Source organism: Pseudoliparis swirei, chromosome 21, assembly GCF_029220125.1.
Source record: "Pseudoliparis swirei isolate HS2019 ecotype Mariana Trench chromosome 21, NWPU_hadal_v1, whole genome shotgun sequence".
In the NCBI taxonomy this organism is placed as follows: Eukaryota; Metazoa; Chordata; class Actinopteri; order Perciformes; family Liparidae; genus Pseudoliparis; species Pseudoliparis swirei.
Genome location: NC_079408.1, coordinates 17,100,791 through 17,120,700, shown reverse-complemented (window position 1 = coordinate 17,120,700; position 19,910 = coordinate 17,100,791). Strand labels below are relative to the sequence as shown.

Sequence of the window (19,910 nt, the reverse complement as noted above, 5' to 3'; positions counted from 1 at the left end):
AGACAGGGTTCACCTGACAGGTTCATCTAGACAGGGTTCACCTAGACAGGGTTCACCTGGACAGGGTTCACCTAGACAGGGTTCACCTAGACAGGGTTCATCTAGACAGGGTTCACTAGACAGGGTTCAAGGGTTCACCTGGACAGGGTTCATCTAGACAGGGTTCACTAGACAGGGTTCACTAGACAGGGTTCATCTAGACAGGGTTCACTGGACAGGGTTCATCTAGACAGGGTTCACCTAGACAGGGTTCACTGACAGGGTTCATCTAGACAGGGTTCACCTGGACAGGGTTCATCTAGACAGGGTTCACTAGACAGGGTTCACTTGGACAGGGTTTATCTAGACAGGGTTCACCTGCACAGGGTTCATCTAGACAGGGTTCACCTAGACAGGGTTCACTGGACAGGGTTCATCTAGACAGGGTTCACCTGGACAGGGTTCATCTAGACAGGTTCATCTAGACAGGGTTCACTGGACAGGGTTCATCTAGACAGGGTTCACCTGGACAGGGTTCATCTAGACAGGGTTCACCTAGACAGGGTTCACTTGGACAGGGTTCATCTAGACAGAGTTAACCTGGACAGGGTTCATCTAGACAGGGTTCATCTAGACAGGGTTCACTGGACAGGGTTCATCTAGACAGGGTTCATGGACAGGTTCACTAGACAGGGTTCACCTAGACAGGGTTCATCTAGACAGGGTTCACCTAGACAGGGTTCATCTAGACAGGGTTCACCTAGACAGGGTTCATCTGACAGGGTTCATCTAGACAGGGTTCACTAGACAGGGTTCATCTAGACAGCGTTCATCTAGACAGGGTTCACAAGGACAGGGTTCAGCTAGACAGGGTTCATCTAGACAGGGTTCACCTGACAGGGTTCATCTAGACAGGGTTCATCTAGACAGGGTTCATCTAGACAGGGTTCACCTAGACAGGGTTCATCTAGACAGGGTTCACCTGACAGGGTTCACTGGACAGGGTTCATCTAGACAGGGTTCACCTGGACAGGGTTCATCTAGACAGGGTTCACCTAGACAGGGTTCACCTGGACAGGGTTCATCTAGACAGGGTTCACCTAGACAGGGTTCATCTAGACAGGGTTCACCTAGACAGGGTTCACTGGACAGGGTTCATCTAGACAGGGTTCATCTAGACAGGGTTCATCTAGACAGGGTTCATCTAGACAGGGTTCATCTAGACAGGGTTCACCTGGACAGGGTTCATCTAGACAGGGTTCACCTGGACAGGGTTCATCTAGACAGGGTTCATCTAGACAGGGTTCACCTGACAGGGTTCATCTAGACAGGGTTCACCTGACAGGGTTCACTAGACAGGGTTCATCTAGACAGGGTTCACCTGGACAGGGTTCACCTGGACAGGGTTCATCTAGACAGGGTTCATCTAGACAGGGTTCATCTAGACAGGGTTCACCTAGACAGGGTTCATCTAGACAGGGTTCACCTGGACAGGGTTCACTTGGACAGGGTTCATCTAGACAGGGTTCATCTGGACAGGGTTCATCTAGACAGGGTTCACCTAGACAGGGTTCACCTAGACAGGGTTCATCTAGACAGGGTTAATCTAGACAGGGTTCACTTGGACAGGGTTCATCTAGACAGGGTTCACTTGGACAGGGTTCATCTAGACAGGGTTCACCTAGACAGGGTTCAGCTGGACAGGGTTCATCTAGACAGGGTTCACCTGGACAGGGTTCATCTAGACAGGGTTCACCTAGACAGGGTTCACTTGGACAGGGTTCATCTAGACAGGGTTCACCTGGACAGGGTTCATCTAGACAGGGTTCATCTAGACAGGGTTCACTTGGACAGGGTTCATCTAGACAGGGTTCACCTAGACAGGGTTCATCTAGACAGGGTTCACCTGGACAGGGTTCATCTAGACAGGGTTCACCTGGACAGGGTTCATCTAGACAGGGTTCACCTAGACAGGGTTCACCTAGACAGGGTTCATCTAGACAGGGTTCATCTAGACAGGGTTCACTTGGACAGGGTTCATCTAGACAGGGTTCACCTGGACAGGGTTCATCTAGACAGGGTTCATCTAGACAGGGTTCATCTGACAGGGTTCATCTAGACAGGGTTCACCTGACAGGGTTCATCTAGACAGGGTTCACCTGACAGGGTTCATCTAGACAGGGTTCACCTTGGACAGGGTTCATCTAGACAGGGTTCACCTGGACAGGGTTCATCTAGACAGGGTTCACCTGGACAGGGTTCATCTAGACAGGGTTCATCTAGACAGGGTTCACCTGGACAGGGTTCACCTAGACAGGGTTCACCTAGACAGGGTTCACTGGACAGGGTTCATCTAGACAGGGTTCACCTGGACAGGGTTCATCTAGACAGGGTTCATCTAGACAGGGTTCATCTAGACAGGGTTCATCTAGACAGGGTTCACCTGGACAGGGTTCATCTAGACAGGGTTCACCTAGACAGGGTTCACCTGGACAGGGTTCATCTAGACAGGGTTCACCTGGACAGGGTTCATCTAGACAGGGTTCACCTAGACAGGGTTCATCTAGACAGGGTTCATCTAGACAGGGTTCACCTGGACAGGGTTCATCTAGACAGGGTTCACCTAGACAGGGTTCACCTGGACAGGGTTCATCTAGACAGGGTTCACCTGGACAGGGTTCATCTAGACAGGGTTCATCTAGACAGGGTTCATCTAGACAGGGTTCATCTAGACAGGGTTCACCTGGACAGGGTTCATCTAGACAGGGTTCATCTAGACAGGGTTCACCTGGACAGGGTTCATCTAGACAGGGTTCACCTGGACAGGGTTCATCTAGACAGGGTTCACTTGAGCAGGGTTCATCTAGACAGGGTTCATCTAGACAGGGTTCACCTGGACAGGGTTCATCTAGACAGGGTTCACCTAGACAGGGTTCACTTGGACAGGGTTCATCTAGACAGGGTTCACCTGGACAGGGTTCATCTAGACAGGGTTCACCTAGACAGGGTTCACTTGGACAGGGTTCATCTAGACAGGGTTCACCTGGACAGGGTTCATCTAGACAGGGTTCATCTAGACAGGGTTCACTTGGACAGGGTTCATCTAGACAGGGTTCACCTGGACAGGGTTCATCTAGACAGGGTTCACCTAGACAGGGTTCATCTAGACAGGGTTCATCTAGACAGGGTTCACCTAGACAGGGTTCATCTAGACAGGGTTCATCTAGACAGGGTTCACCTGGACAGGGTTCATCTAGACAGGGTTCACCTAGACAGGGTTCATCTAGACAGGGTTCACCTAGACAGGGTTCATCTAGACAGGGTTCATCTAGACAGGGTTCACTGGACAGGGTTCACCTAGACAGGTTCATCTAGACAGGGTTCACCTGGACAGGGTTCACTAGACAGGGTTCACTAGACAGGGTTCATCTAGACAGGGTTCATCTAGACAGGGTTCACCTAGACAGGGTTCACCTGGACAGGGTTCATCTAGACAGGGTTCACTTGGACAGGGTTCATCTAGACAGGGTTCGGGTTCACCTAGACAGGGTTCACCTGGACAGGGTTCATCTAGACAGGGTTCATCTAGACAGGGTTCATCTAGACAGGGTTCATCTAGACAGGGTTCACCTGGACAGGGTTCATCTAGACAGGGTTCACCTAGACAGGGTTCATCTAGACAGGGTTCATCTAGACAGGGTTCACCTGGACAGGGTTCATCTAGACAGGGTTCACCTGGACAGGGTTCATCTAGACAGGGTTCACCTAGACAGGGTTCATCTAGACAGGGTTCATCTAGACAGGGTTCACCTGGACAGGGTTCATCTAGACAGGGTTCACCTAGACAGGGTTCACTTGGACAGGGTTCATCTAGACAGGGTTCACCTGGACAGGGTTCATCTAGACAGGGTTCATCTAGACAGGGTTCACTTGGACAGGGTTCATCTAGACAGGGTTCACCTGGACAGGGTTCATCTAGACAGGGTTCACCTAGACAGGGTTCACTTGGACAGGGTTCATCTAGACAGGGTTCATCTAGACAGGGTTCATCTAGACAGGGTTCACCTGGACAGGGTTCACCTGGACAGGGTTCATCTAGACAGGGTTCATCTAGACAGGGTTCATCTAGACAGGGTTCACCTAGACAGGGTTCACCTAGACAGGGTTCATCTAGACAGGGTTCACCTGGACAGGGTTCACCTAGACAGGGTTCATCTAGACAGGGTTCACCTAGACAGGGTTCATCTAGACAGGGTTCATCTAGACAGGGTTCATCTAGACAGGGTTCACTTGGACAGGGTTCATCTAGACAGGGTTCACCTGGACAGGGTTCACCTAGACAGGGTTCACCTGGACAGGGTTCATCTAGACAGGGTTCATCTAGACAGGGTTCACCTAGACAGGGTTCACCTGGACAGGGTTCATCTAGACAGGGTTCATCTAGACAGGGTTCATCTAGACAGGGTTCATCTAGACAGGGTTCATCTAGACAGGGTTCACCTGGACAGGGTTCATCTAGACAGGGTTCACCTGGACAGGGTTCATCTAGACAGGGTTCACCTGGACAGGGTTCATCTAGACAGGGTTCATCTAGACAGGGTTCACCTGGACAGGGTTCATCTAGACAGGGTTCACCTAGACAGGGTTCACCTGGACAGGGTTCATCTAGACAGGGTTCACCTGGACAGGGTTCATCTAGACAGGGTTCACCTAGACAGGGTTCACTTGGACAGGGTTCATCTAGACAGGGTTCACCTGGACAGGGTTCATCTAGACAGGGTTCATCTAGACAGGGTTCACTTGGACAGGGTTCATCTAGACAGGGTTCACCTAGACAGGGTTCATCTAGACAGGGTTCACCTAGACAGGGTTCATCTAGACAGGGTTCATCTAGACAGGGTTCACCTAGACAGGGTTCATCTAGACAGGGTTCACCTAGACAGGGTTCACCTGGACAGGGTTCATCTAGACAGGGTTCACCTAGACAGGGTTCACCTGGACAGGGTTCACCTAGACAGGGTTCACCTAGACAGGGTTCATCTAGACAGGGTTCACCTAGACAGGGTTCACCTGGACAGGGTTCATCTAGACAGGGTTCACCTGGACAGGGTTCATCTAGACAGGGTTCACCTGGACAGGGTTCATCTAGACAGGGTTCATCTAGACAGGGTTCACCTAGACAGGGTTCACCTGGACAGGGTTCATCTAGACAGGGTTCATCTAGACAGGGTTCATCTAGACAGGGTTCACCTGGACAGGGTTCATCTAGACAGGGTTCACCTAGACAGGGTTCATCTAGACAGGGTTCACCTGGACAGGGTTCATCTAGACAGGGTTCATCTAGACAGGGTTCACCTGGACAGGGTTCATCTAGACAGGGTTCATCTAGACAGGGTTCACCTGGACAGGGTTCATCTAGACAGGGTTCACCTGGACAGGGTTCATCTAGACAGGGTTCATCTAGACAGGGTTCACTTGGACAGGGTTCATCTAGACAGGGTTCACCTAGACAGGGTTCACCTAGACAGGGTTCATCTAGACAGGGTTCACCTGGACAGGGTTCATCTAGACAGGGTTCATCTAGACAGGGTTCACCTGGACAGGGTTCATCTAGACAGGGTTCACCTAGACAGGGTTCACTTGGACAGGGTTCATCTAGACAGGGTTCACCTGGACAGGGTTCATCTAGACAGGGTTCATCTAGACAGGGTTCATCTAGACAGGGTTCATCTAGACAGGGTTCACCTAGACAGGGTTCACCTGGACAGGGTTCATCTAGACAGGGTTCATCTAGACAGGGTTCACCTAGACAGGGTTCATCTAGACAGGGTTCATCTAGACAGGGTTCACCTGGACAGGGTTCATCTAGACAGGGTTCACCTAGACAGGGTTCACTTGGACAGGGTTCATCTAGACAGGGTTCACCTAGACAGGGTTCATCTAGACAGGGTTCACCTAGACAGGGTTCACCTGGACAGGGTTCATCTAGACAGGGTTCACCTGGACAGGGTTCATCTAGACAGGGTTCACTTGAGCAGGGTTCATCTAGACAGGGTTCATCTAGACAGGGTTCACCTGGACAGGGTTCATCTAGACAGGGTTCACCTGGACAGGGTTCATCTAGACAGGGTTCATCTGGACAGGGTTCATCTAGACAGGGTTCACTAGACAGGGTTCATCTAGACAGGGTTCATCTAGACAGGGTTCATCTAGACAGGGTTCATCTAGACAGGGTTCATCTAGACAGGGTTCATCTAGACAGGGTTCATCTAGACAGGGTTCATCTAGACAGGGTTCACCTAGACAGGGTTCACCTGGACAGGGTTCATCTAGACAGGGTTCACCTGGACAGGGTTCATCTAGACAGGGTTCACCTGGACAGGGTTCATCTAGACAGGGTTCACTTGGACAGGGTTCATCTAGACAGGGTTCATCTAGACAGGGTTCACCTAGACAGGGTTCATCTAGACAGGGTTCATCTAGACAGGGTTCACCTAGACAGGGTTCACCTAGACAGGGTTCATCTAGACAGGGTTCATCTAGACAGGGTTCACCTGGACAGGGTTCATCTAGACAGGGTTCATCTAGACAGGGTTCATCTAGACAGGGTTCATCTAGACAGGGTTCACCTGGACAGGGTTCATCTAGACAGGGTTCACCTAGACAGGGTTCACCTAGACAGGGTTCATCTAGACAGGGTTCATCTAGACAGGGTTCATCTAGACAGGGTTCACCTGGACAGGGTTCATCTAGACAGGGTTCACCTGGACAGGGTTCATCTAGACAGGGTTCATCTAGACAGGGTTCACCTGGACAGGGTTCATCTAGACAGGGTTCACCTGGACAGGGTTCATCTAGACAGGGTTCACCTGGACAGGGTTCATCTAGACAGGGTTCATCTAGACAGGGTTCACCTGGACAGGGTTCATCTAGACAGGGTTCACCTGGACAGGGTTCATCTAGACAGGGTTCATCTAGACAGGGTTCACCTGGACAGGGTTCATCTAGACAGGGTTCACCTAGACAGGGTTCACTTGGACAGGGTTCATCTAGACAGGGTTCACCTGGACAGGGTTCATCTAGACAGGGTTCACCTAGACAGGGTTCATCTAGACAGGGTTCATCTAGACAGGGTTCATCTAGACAGGGTTCATCTAGACAGGGTTCATCTAGACAGGGTTCATCTAGACAGGGTTCACCTGGACAGGGTTCATCTAGACAGGGTTCATCTAGACAGGGTTCATCTAGACAGGGTTCACCTAGACAGGGTTCATCTAGACAGGGTTCATCTAGACAGGGTTCACCTAGACAGGGTTCATCTAGACAGGGTTCATCTAGACAGGGTTCATCTAGACAGGGTTCACCTGGACAGGGTTCATCTAGACAGGGTTCACCTAGACAGGGTTCATCTAGACAGGGTTCATCTAGACAGGGTTCATCTGGACAGGGTTCATCTAGACAGGGTTCACCTAGACAGGGTTCACCTGGACAGGGTTCACCTAGACAGGGTTCACCTGGACAGGGTTCATCTAGACAGGGTTCATCTAGACAGGGTTCACCTGGACAGGGTTCATCTAGACAGGGTTCACCTGGACAGGGTTCATCTAGACAGGGTTCACTTGAGCAGGGTTCATCTAGACAGGGTTCACCTAGACAGGGTTCATCTAGACAGGGTTCATCTGGACAGGGTTCATCTAGACAGGGTTCATCTAGACAGGGTTCACCTAGACAGGGTTCATCTAGACAGGGTTCATCTAGACAGGGTTCATCTAGACAGGGTTCATCTAGACAGGGTTCACCTGGACAGGGTTCATCTAGACAGGGTTCACCTGGACAGGGTTCATCTAGACAGGGTTCATCTAGACAGGGTTCACCTGGACAGGGTTCATCTAGACAGGGTTCACCTAGACAGGGTTCACCTAGACAGGGTTCATCTAGACAGGGTTCACTGGACAGGGTTCATCTAGACAGGGTTCATCTAGACAGGGTTCACCTAGACAGGGTTCATCTAGACAGGGTTCACTGACAGGGTTCATCTAGACAGGGTACATCTAGTCAGGGGTCGACAAGACAGGGTTCATCTAGACAGGGTTCACCTAGACAGGGTTCATCTAGACAGGGTTCATCTAGACAGGGTTCACCTAGACAGGGTTCATCTAGACAGGGTTCACCTAGACAGGGTTCATCTAGACAGGGTTCATCTAGACAGGGTTCACTTGGACAGGGTTCATCTAGACAGGGTTCACTAGACAGGGTTCACCTAGACAGGGTACATCTAGACAGGGTTCACCTGGACAGGGTTCATCTAGACAGGGTTCACCTAGACAGGGTTCACCTGGACAGGGTTCATCTAGACAGGGTTCACCTAGACAGGGTTCATCTAGACAGGGTTCACCTAGACAGGGTTCATCTAGACAGGGTTCATCTAGACAGGGTTCACCTGGACAGGGTTCATCTAGACAGGGTTCACCTGGACAGGGTTCATCTAGACAGGGTTCACCTGGACAGGGTTCATCTAGACAGGGTTCATCTAGACAGGGTTCACCTGGACAGGGTTCATCTAGACAGGGTTCACCTAGACAGGGTTCACCTGGACAGGGTTCATCTAGACAGGGTTCACCTGGACAGGGTTCATCTAGACAGGGTTCACCTAGACAGGGTTCACTTGGACAGGGTTCATCTAGACAGGGTTCACCTGGACAGGGTTCATCTAGACAGGGTTCATCTAGACAGGGTTCACTTGGACAGGGTTCATCTAGACAGGGTTCACCTGGACAGGGTTCACCTAGACAGGGTTCACCTAGACAGGGTTCACCTAGACAGGGTTCATCTAGACAGGGTTCACCTAGACAGGGTTCATCTAGACAGGGTTCACCTAGACAGGGTTCACCTGGACAGGGTTCACCTAGACAGGGTTCACCTGGACAGGGTTCATCTAGACAGGGTTCACCTAGACAGGGTTCATCTAGACAGGGTTCATCTAGACAGGGTTCACCTGACAGGGTTCATCTAGACAGGGTTCACCTAGACAGGGTTCACCTGACAGGGTTCACCTAGACAGGGTTCACTAGACAGGGTTCATCTAGACAGGGTTCATCTAGACAGGGTTCATCTAGACAGGGTTCATCTAGACAGGGTTCACCTAGACAGGGTTCACCTGGACAGGGTTCATCTAGACAGGGTTCATCTAGACAGGGTTCATCTAGACAGGGTTCATCTAGACAGGGTTCACTGGACAGGGTTCATCTAGACAGGTTCACCTGGACAGGGTTCATCTAGACATGGTTCATCTAGACAGGGTTCACCTGGACAGGGTTCATCTAGACAGGGTTCACCTGGACAGGGTTCATCTAGACAGGGTTCATCTAGACAGGGTTCATCTAGACAGGGTTCATCTAGACAGGGTTCACCTGGACAGGGTTCATCTAGACAGGGTTCACCTGGACAGGGTTCATCTAGACAGGGTTCATCTAGACAGGGTTCACCTGGACAGGGTTCATCTAGACAGGGTTCACCTAGACAGGGTTCACTTGGACAGGGTTCATCTAGACAGGGTTCACCTGGACAGGGTTCATCTAGACAGGGTTCACCTAGACAGGGTTCACTTGGACAGGGTTCATCTAGACAGGGTTCACCTGGACAGGGTTCATCTAGACAGGGTTCACCTAGACAGGGTTCACCTGGACAGGGTTCATCTAGACAGGGTTCACCTAGACAGGGTTCATCTAGACAGGGTTCACCTAGACAGGGTTCATCTAGACAGGGTTCACCTAGACAGGGTTCACCTGGACAGGGTTCACCTAGACAGGGTTCACCTGGACAGGGTTCATCTAGACAGGGTTCATCTAGACAGGGTTCACCTAGACAGGGTTCATCTAGACAGGGTTCATCTAGACAGGGTTCATCTAGACAGGGTTCATCTAGACAGGGTTCATCTAGACAGGGTTCATCTAGACAGGGTTCACCTGGACAGGGTTCATCTAGACAGGGTTCACCTGGACAGGGTTCATCTAGACAGGGTTCACTTGGACAGGGTTCATCTAGACAGGGTTCATCTAGACAGGGTTCACCTGGACAGGGTTCATCTAGACAGGGTTCACCTAGACAGGGTTCACTTGGACAGGGTTCATCTAGACAGGGTTCACCTGGACAGGGTTCATCTAGACAGGGTTCACCTAGACAGGGTTCACTTGGACAGGGTTCATCTAGACAGGGTTCACCTGGACAGGGTTCATCTAGACAGGGTTCATCTAGACAGGGTTCACCTGGACAGGGTTCATCTAGACAGGGTTCACCTGGACAGGGTTCATCTAGACAGGGTTCACTTGGACAGGGTTCATCTAGACAGGGTTCATCTAGACAGGGTTCACCTGGACAGGGTTCATCTAGACAGGGTTCACCTAGACAGGGTTCACTTGGACAGGGTTCACCTGGACAGGGTTCATCTAGACAGGGTTCATCTAGACAGGGTTCACTTGGACAGGGTTCATCTAGACAGGGTTCACCTGGACAGGGTTCATCTAGACAGGGTTCATCTAGACAGGGTTCACTTGGACAGGGTTCATCTAGACAGGGTTCACCTAGACAGGGTTCATCTAGACAGGGTTCACCTAGACAGGGTTCATCTAGACAGGGTTCATCTAGACAGGGTTCACCTAGACAGGGTTCATCTAGACAGGGTTCACCTAGACAGGGTTCACCTGGACAGGGTTCACCTAGACAGGGTTCACCTAGACAGGGTTCACCTAGACAGGGTTCATCTAGACAGGGTTCACCTAGACAGGGTTCATCTAGACAGGGTTCACCTAGACAGGGTTCACCTGGACAGGTTTCACCTAGACAGGGTTCACCTGGACAGGGTTCACCTAGACAGGGTTCACCTGGACAGGGTTCATCTAGACAGGGTTCATCTAGACAGGGTTCACCTAGACAGGGTTCACCTGGACAGGGTTCATCTAGACAGGGTTCATCTAGACATGGTTCATCTAGACAGGGTTCACCTGGACAGGGTTCATCTAGACAGGGTTCACCTGGACAGGGTTCATCTAGACAGGGTTCACTTGGACAGGGTTCATCTAGACAGGGTTCATCTAGACAGGGTTCACCTGGACAGGGTTCACCTAGACAGGGTTCACCTAGACAGGGTTCACTTGGACAGGGTTCATCTAGACAGGGTTCACCTGGACAGGGTTCATCTAGACAGGGTTCATCTAGACAGGGTTCACTTGGACAGGGTTCATCTAGACAGGGTTCACCTAGACAGGGTTCACCTGGACAGGGTTCACCTAGACAGGGTTCACCTGGACAGGGTTCACCTAGACAGGGTTCATCTAGACAGGGTTCACCTAGACAGGGTTCATCTAGACAGGGTTCACCTAGACAGGGTTCACCTGGACAGGGTTCACCTAGACAGGGTTCACCTGGACAGGGTTCATCTAGACAGGGTTCATCTAGACAGGGTTCATCTAGACAGGGTTCATCTAGACAGGGTTCACCTAGACAGGGTTCACCTGGACAGGGTTCATCTAGACAGGGTTCATCTAGACATGGTTCATCTAGACAGGGTTCATCTAGACAGGGTTCATCTAGACAGGGTTCACCTGGACAGGGTTCATCTAGACAGGGTTCACCTAGACAGGGTTCACCTGGACAGGGTTCATCTAGACAGGGTTCATCTAGACAGGGTTCATCTAGACAGGGTTCATCTAGACAGGGTTCACCTGGACAGGGTTCATCTAGACAGGGTTCACCTGGACAGGGTTCATCTAGACAGGGTTCACTTGGACAGGGTTCATCTAGACAGGGTTCATCTAGACAGGGTTCACCTAGACAGGGTTCATCTAGACAGGGTTCACCTAGACAGGGTTCATCTAGACAGGGTTCATCTAGACAGGGTTCATCTAGACAGGGTTCACCTAGACAGGGTTCACCTGGACAGGGTTCACCTAGACAGGGTTCACCTAGACAGGGTTCATCTAGACAGGGTTCATCTAGACAGGGTTCATCTAGACAGGGTTCACCTAGACAGGGTTCATCTAGACAGGGTTCATCTAGACAGGGTTCACCTGGACAGGGTTCATCTAGACAGGGTTCACCTGGACAGGGTTCATCTAGACAGGGTTCACCTGGACAGGGTTCATCTAGACAGGGTTCACTTGGACAGGGTTCACCTAGACAGGGTTCATCTAGACAGGGTTCACCTAGACAGGGTTCATCTAGACAGGGTTCATCTAGACAGGGTTCACCTAGACAGGGTTCACCTAGACTGGGTTCATCTAGACAGGGTTCATCTAGACAGGGTTCACCTGGACAGGGTTCACCTAGACAGGGTTCATCTAGACAGGGTTCATCTAGACAGGGTTCATCTAGACAGGGTTCACCTAGACAGGGTTCAACTAGACAGGGTTCACCTAGACAGGGTTCACCTAGACAGGGTTCATCTAGACAGGGTTCACCTAGACAGGGTTCATCTAGACAGGGTTCACCTGGACAGGGTTCATCTAGACAGGGTTCACCTGGACAGGGTTCATCTAGACAGGGTTCATCTAGACAGGGTTCACCTAGACAGGGTTCATCTAGACAGGGTTCACCTGGACAGGGTTCATCTAGACAGGGTTCACCTGGACAGGGTTCATCTAGACAGGGTTCATCTAGACAGGGTTCACCTAGACAGGGTTCACCTAGACAGGGTTCACTTGGACAGGGTTCATCTAGACAGGGTTCACCTGGTCAGGGTTCATCTAGACAGGGTTCATCTAGACAGGGTTCACTTGGACAGGGTTCATCTAGACAGGGTTCACCTGGACAGGGTTCATCTAGACAGGGTTCACCTAGACAGGGTTCACCTGGACAGGGTTAATCTAGACAGGGTTCACCTAGACAGGGTTCACTTGGACAGGGTTCATCTAGACAGGGTTCACCTGGACAGGGTTAATCTAGACAGGGTTCACCTAGACAGGGTTCACTTGGACAGGGTTCATCTAGACAGGGTTCACCTGGACAGGGTTCATCTAGACAGGGTTCACCTAGACAGGGTTCACCTGGACAGGGTTCATCTAGACAGGGTTCATCTAGACATGGTTCATCTAGACAGGGTTCACCTGGACAGGGTTCATCTAGACAGGGTTCACCTGGACAGGGTTCATCTAGACAGGGTTCTCTTGGACAGGGTTCATCTAGACAGGGTTCATCTAGACAGGGTTCACCTGGACAGGGTTCATCTAGACAGGGTTCACCTAGACAGGGTTCACTTGGACAGGGTTCATCTAGACAGGGTTCACCTGGACAGGGTTCATCTAGACAGGGTTCATCTAGACAGGGTTCACTTGGACAGGGTTCATCTAGACAGGGTTCACCTAGACAGGGTTCACCTGGACAGGGTTCACCTAGACAGGGTTCACCTGGACAGGGTTCACCTAGACAGGGTTCATCTAGACAGGGTTCACCTAGACAGGGTTCATCTAGACAGGGTTCACCTAGACAGGGTTCACCTGGACAGGGTTCACCTAGACAGGGTTCACCTGGACAGGGTTCATCTAGACAGGGTTCATCTAGACAGGGTTCATCTAGACAGGGTTCACCTAGACAGGGTTCACCTGGACAGGGTTCATCTAGACAGGGTTCATCTAGACATGGTTCATCTAGACAGGGTTCATCTAGACAGGGTTCATCTAGACAGGGTTCACCTGGACAGGGTTCATCTAGACAGGGTTCACCTAGACAGGGTTCACCTGGACAGGGTTCATCTAGACAGGGTTCACCTAGACAGGGTTCATCTAGACAGGGTTCATCTAGACAGGGTTCATCTGGACAGGGTTCATCTAGACAGGGTTCACCTGGACAGGGTTCATCTAGACAGGGTTCACTTGGACAGGGTTCATCTAGACAGGGTTCATCTAGACAGGGTTCACCTAGACAGGGTTCATCTAGACAGGGTTCACCTAGACAGGGTTCATCTAGACAGGGTTCATCTAGACAGGGTTCATCTAGACAGGGTTCACCTAGACAGGGTTCACCTGGACAGGGTTCACCTAGACAGGGTTCATCTAGACAGGGTTCATCTAGACAGGGTTCATCTAGACAGGGTTCACCTAGACAGGGTTCATCTAGACAGGGTTCATCTAGACAGGGTTCACCTGGACAGGGTTCATCTAGACAGGGTTCACCTGGACAGGGTTCATCTAGACAGGGTTCACCTGGACAGGGTTCATCTAGACAGGGTTCACTTGGACAGGGTTCACCTAGACAGGGTTCATCTAGACAGGGTTCACCTAGACAGGGTTCATCTAGACAGGGTTCATCTAGACAGGGTTCACCTAGACAGGGTTCACCTAGACTGGGTTCATCTAGACAGGGTTCATCTAGACAGGGTTCACCTGGACAGGGTTCACCTAGACAGGGTTCATCTAGACAGGGTTCATCTAGACAGGGTTCATCTAGACAGGGTTCACCTAGACAGGGTTCACCTAGACAGGGTTCACCTAGACAGGGTTCACCTAGACAGGGTTCACCTAGACAGGGTTCATCTAGACAGGGTTCACCTAGACAGGGTTCATCTAGACAGGGTTCACCTGGACAGGGTTCATCTAGACAGGGTTCACCTGGACAGGGTTCATCTAGACAGGGTTCATCTAGACAGGGTTCACCTAGACAGGGTTCATCTAGACAGGGTTCACCTGGACAGGGTTCATCTAGACAGGGTTCACCTGGACAGGGTTCATCTAGACAGGGTTCACCTAGACAGGGTTCACCTAGACAGGGTTCACTTGGACAGGGTTCATCTAGACAGGGTTCACCTGGTCAGGGTTCATCTAGACAGGGTTCATCTAGACAGGGTTCACTTGGACAGGGTTCATCTAGACAGGGTTCACCTGGACAGGGTTCATCTAGACAGGGTTCACCTAGACAGGGTTCACCTGGACAGGGTTAATCTAGACAGGGTTCACCTAGACAGGGTTCACTTGGACAGGGTTCATCTAGACAGGGTTCACCTGGACAGGGTTAATCTAGACAGGGTTCACCTAGACAGGGTTCACTTGGACAGGGTTCATCTAGACAGGGTTCACCTGGACAGGGTTCATCTAGACAGGGTTCATCTAGACAGGGTTCACTTGGACAGGGTTCACCTAGACAGGGTTCACCTGGACAGGGTTCACCTAGACAGGGTTCATCTAGACAGGGTTCACCTGGACAGGGTTCATCTAGACAGGGTTCACCTGGACAGGGTTCATCTAGACAGGGTTCATCTAGACAGGGTTCATCTAGACAGGGTTCACCTAGACAGGGTTCATCTAGACAGGGTTCACCTGGACAGGGTTCATCTAGACAGGGTTCATCTAGACAGGGTTCACCTGGACAGGGTTCATCTAGACAGGGTTCATCTAGACAGGGTTCACCTAGACAGGGTTCACCTAGACAGGGTTCACTTGGACAGGGTTCATCTAGACAGGGTTCACCTGGTCAGGGTTCATCTAGACAGGGTTCACTTGGACAGGGTTCATCTAGACAGGGTTCACCTGGACAGGGTTCATCTAGACAGGGTTCACTTGGACAGGGTTCATCTAGACAGGGTTCACCTGGACAGGGTTAATCTAGACAGGGTTCACCTAGACAGGGTTCACTTGGACAGGGTTCATCTAGACAGGGTTCACCTGGACAGGGTTAATCTAGACAGGGTTCACCTAGACAGGGTTCACTTGGACAGGGTTCATCTAGACAGGGTTCACCTGGACAGGGTTCATCTAGACAGGGTTCATCTAGACAGGGTTCACTTGGACAGGGTTCATCTAGACAGGGTTCACCTAGACAGGGTTCACCTGGACAGGGTTCACCTAGACAGGGTTCACCTAGACAGGGTTCATCTAGACAGGGTTCACCTAGACAGGGTTCACCTGGACAGGGTTCACCTAGACAGGGTTCACCTGGACAGGGTTCATCTAGACAGGGTTCACCTAGACAGGGTTCACCTGGACAGGGTTCATCTAGACAGGGTTCATCTAGACATGGTTCATCTAGACAGGGTTCATCTAGACAGGGTTCATCTAGACAGGGTTCATCTAGACAGGGTTCACCTGGACAGGGTTCATCTAGACAGGGTTCACTTGGACAGGGTTCATCTAGACAGGGTTCATCTAGACAGGGTTCACCTGGACAGGGTTCATCTAGACAGGGTTCACCTAGACAGGGTTCACTTGGACAGGGTTCATCTAGACAGGGTTCACCTGGACAGGGTTCATCTAGACAGGGTTCACCTAGACAGGGTTCACTTGGACAGGGTTCATCTAGACAGGGTTCACCTGGACAGGGTTCATCTAGACAGGGTTCATCTAGACAGGGTTCACTTGGACAGGGTTCACCTAGACAGGGTTCATCTAGACAGGGTTCACCTAGACAGGGTTCATCTAGACAGGGTTCACCTAGACAGGGTTCACCTAGACAGGGTTCACCTAGACAGGGTTCATCTAGACAGGGTTCACCTAGACAGGGTTCACCTAGACAGGGTTCACCTGGACAGGGTTCACCTAGACAGGGTTCACCTAGACAGGGTTCATCTAGACAGGGTTCACCTAGACAGGGTTCACCTGGACAGGGTTCATCTAGACAGGGTTCATCTAGACATGGTTCATCTAGACAGGGTTCATCTAGACAGGGTTCATCTAGACAGGGTTCATCTAGACAGGGTTCACCTGGACAGGGTTCATCTAGACAGGGTTCATCTAGACATGGTTCATCTAGACAGGGTTCATCTAGACAGGGTTCATCTAGACAGGGTTCACCTGGACAGGGTTCATCTAGACAGGGTTCACCTGGACAGGGTTCATCTAGACAGGGTTCACTTGGACAGGGTTCATCTAGACAGGGTTCACCTCGACAGGGTTCATCTAGACAGGGTTCATCTGGACAGGGTTCACCTAGACAGGGTTCATCTAGACAGGGTTCACCTAGACAGGGTTCACCTGGACAGGGTTCACCTAGACAGGGTTCATCTAGACAGGGTTCATCTAGACAGGGTTCACCTAGACAGGGTTCATCTAGACAGGGTTCACCTGGACAGGGTTCATCTAGACAGGGTTCACCTAGACAGGGTTCATCTGGACAGGGTTCATTATGTTATGTTAAAGCTGGTTCTGAGACTTCCACTCTTCTGTTCCCAGAGGCCGGTGATGAAGAGGAGCAGGAAGCACTGCAGCAGGCCCAGGAGCTCCTCCCCCCAGAGGAGCCCACCTCTGACCCTGGTCTCCAGGTCCCCGTCGTGGACCCCCAGATCCCGGTCCCCATCATGGACCCCCAGAGCCCGGTCCCCATCGTGGACCCCCAGAGCCCGGTCGTTGTCCCCTCTCAGAGCTGCAGACCCTCAGCGCCTGGCTCGGCTCAGCCTGGTCTCTGCAGGCCCGAGTGGCACCTTCCAGCCTGTGAGCACACGCATCACATCTTTAATTAAGAATTCATAATTAGTTTTTCAAAACGTTGCTGCCATTTCCATCCACAAGATGGCAGAGAAGAGCTAAACTAGTGCGCTCGTAACCTCCCTAACACACACATCACTGTCCTCTCCCTCCTCTTCCATGTTATGGGATGTTTCACCAAACAGAAGCTTTGACGGTTATTTACAAATGCATAATATAATAATAACAACATAATCTGAGGGGATGAGGTTCAAACAAGGTCACATACTACGGATCCACCACTTAAACATACACACAACACATGCCCATCCCATAACTGTAAATATCCAAACTCATGTCGATGTACTTTAGTTGTACATTGAACACTGTGACCCGCCTGCCATCAGCTGTCTGTGGCCTGGTGTCGAGGACAGTGGGTACCTGTTTGTCTTATGGACAACAAGGGATTACTGAGACATGTATTAACCATAATCCATAAACCATGACAAGCCCAGTCTGCTCTGATTGAGTGCCAGAACAATATGGTTTTATTTAATCGAGTTTTCTGAGTTGTCCTATTCCCCAGTTTGTGTGTTGGTGGGCCCTAGATGTGCTTTAGATTCCCCGTCTGACACCCTGGTCTCTGCAGGCCTGAGCGGCACCTCCCAGCCTGTGAGCACACGCAGCACATCTTTAATTAAGAATTCATAATTATTTTTTCGAAACGTTGCTGCCATTTCCTTTTCAAAATGACCAATCACGTGCGTTGGCCTTCACCCTCGTTGTTTAAACCTGACTAACGTCCATACTGAGGTCAGGTGGCATCAACTGAGCCGCCTCCAGTAGATCAGCTGATGAGGCCCATGAGATGTGGTTGAAAGCTCTGGGGAAAGCTTTACTTCATTTTATGTTGTCTATAGCTGTAACGTTGCCATGGAGACGGTCAGTTGGCTGTCTCATCACCTTTTCATAATGTTTATAGTTTCCCATCAGCGGCCAACAGTTCCAGTGTGTGACTAACTTTGACTTTGAGAAGAGGAGATGCACCAATCCCTTCAGTGTGACTGAAGGAGGCTGTCGACCACCCTACAGAGAGACATGTGGACATGGGCTCTGTCTTCTGTCTTCATTGATCTGTTACAGAATACCCAGGAGGATTATTTGGAACACTTCTTGCTATATTATTGCTCCTCATTGAAATGCTCCATATCGGACCAAAACCAGTTGTGTATTGAATTGACCACGGGAGCGTCTCATTGTTCAGAAAGTGCATTTTTCATTTTTTGTGATTTGTTCATTCAAAGGTTAAAGTTACAGATACAGTTTGTGATTTCCTCCCATTCCGATGATTGGACAGTTGGGTTGAGTCTCCCAGCTGACCGGGAGGAGCTTAGGGGATCGGTTGGTCTCCATTGCTCATGATTATCTTTCAGGAAACAGATTTGCTGCTCTCAACATCGTCTATATTTGTTGTCTCCCATTCTCTTAAACGTGTCTTATCCCAATAAAGTGGTCCAACCCTCTTGGTTGTGAACATCGGTTGATCTGATGTGAGGTCAAAGGTCAGGGATGTGCACAGATTGTAAAGCCCTCTAAAGATAATTCATAATTTCTGATATTGGTCTATATCAAACAAACTGAATTGAACATCCTGCTCACCGTGTCATCCCTCTCCTTGTAGACGTGGACTTCCTGGCCTGGAGCCAGTTCATCTTCCTCTTCAGCTTTGACCAGGTCTTCATCCAAAGGTAGAACACTTTAATGCTACTACACATGGATTATAGTCCCCAACAAGGGACCATAAGAGCTTAGAAAGTTTAGTGCAGACATGACTGTAACAAGCTGAAACCTACTTCCTGCTCTTCTAAACTGTTGTGACTCTTTTGACTCTTTCAGTGAGATGTTCTCCAACCGGCGGGTGGAAATCCTCCTCCAATGGTCTGGTAGGAAACACGTTGCATCTTGTCTTCATATTGATTTGACTCTGGCTTCTTTGAGAGGACGTTATGGGGTTTGAAGTGCAGAGCTGGAGTCAGGATATGGTTAGCCTAGCTTAGCATAAGAAGATGAATGGGGAAACAGCTAGCTAAACATACAACGACAACATGTCGAAAGGTCATTGAACCTCGTTGACTAAAAATCAACACTTGAACTGAAATGTATGAACCACTGTGTAGCTCCTACATCTCAGCCGGCTGGAGCTCACGGTGGTGGTCCTGAAACCACAAGGTAGCTGGTTAACTAAGAAATGAACTCCCAGTGGCTCCCGGCTCGTTATTTACTGACGATGGGTTGAAATGTAATTGAGAGCATAATTAAAGGGTGATATGAATCCATTGCTAAGGAGCAGCTGCAGTAATGTGATGGTGAACATCTTCCTTTGGTAGGCTGGAGGGATATCAGAAGACGGGTCCAGTTCTTCAGAGACACATGACCTTCTTGATGACCACCACGGTCCTGAAGGTTCAGGGCTGTGGAGCTCTTACCGGCAACACATGGCATGGTGTGTATCTGAAGCATTTGAAGCACAGCAGGTCCTTTTCATCC

General features: G+C 50.5%; 1 protein-coding gene across 1 annotated transcript in view; it reads left to right on the top strand.

Moving 5' to 3' along the window:
- Nucleotides 1-19,910, top strand: part of spata6l (spermatogenesis associated 6-like) — a 38,878-nt gene that overhangs the window by 17,733 nt on the left and 1,235 nt on the right. Inside the window, exons 7-10 of the mRNA XM_056442918.1 lie at nucleotides 17,133-17,390; nucleotides 19,045-19,111; nucleotides 19,260-19,306; nucleotides 19,751-19,866. Coding sequence (XP_056298893.1) covers nucleotides 17,133-17,390; nucleotides 19,045-19,111; nucleotides 19,260-19,306; nucleotides 19,751-19,866 — 488 coding nt within the window. The remainder of the gene's footprint in view (nucleotides 1-17,132; nucleotides 17,391-19,044; nucleotides 19,112-19,259; nucleotides 19,307-19,750; nucleotides 19,867-19,910) is intronic.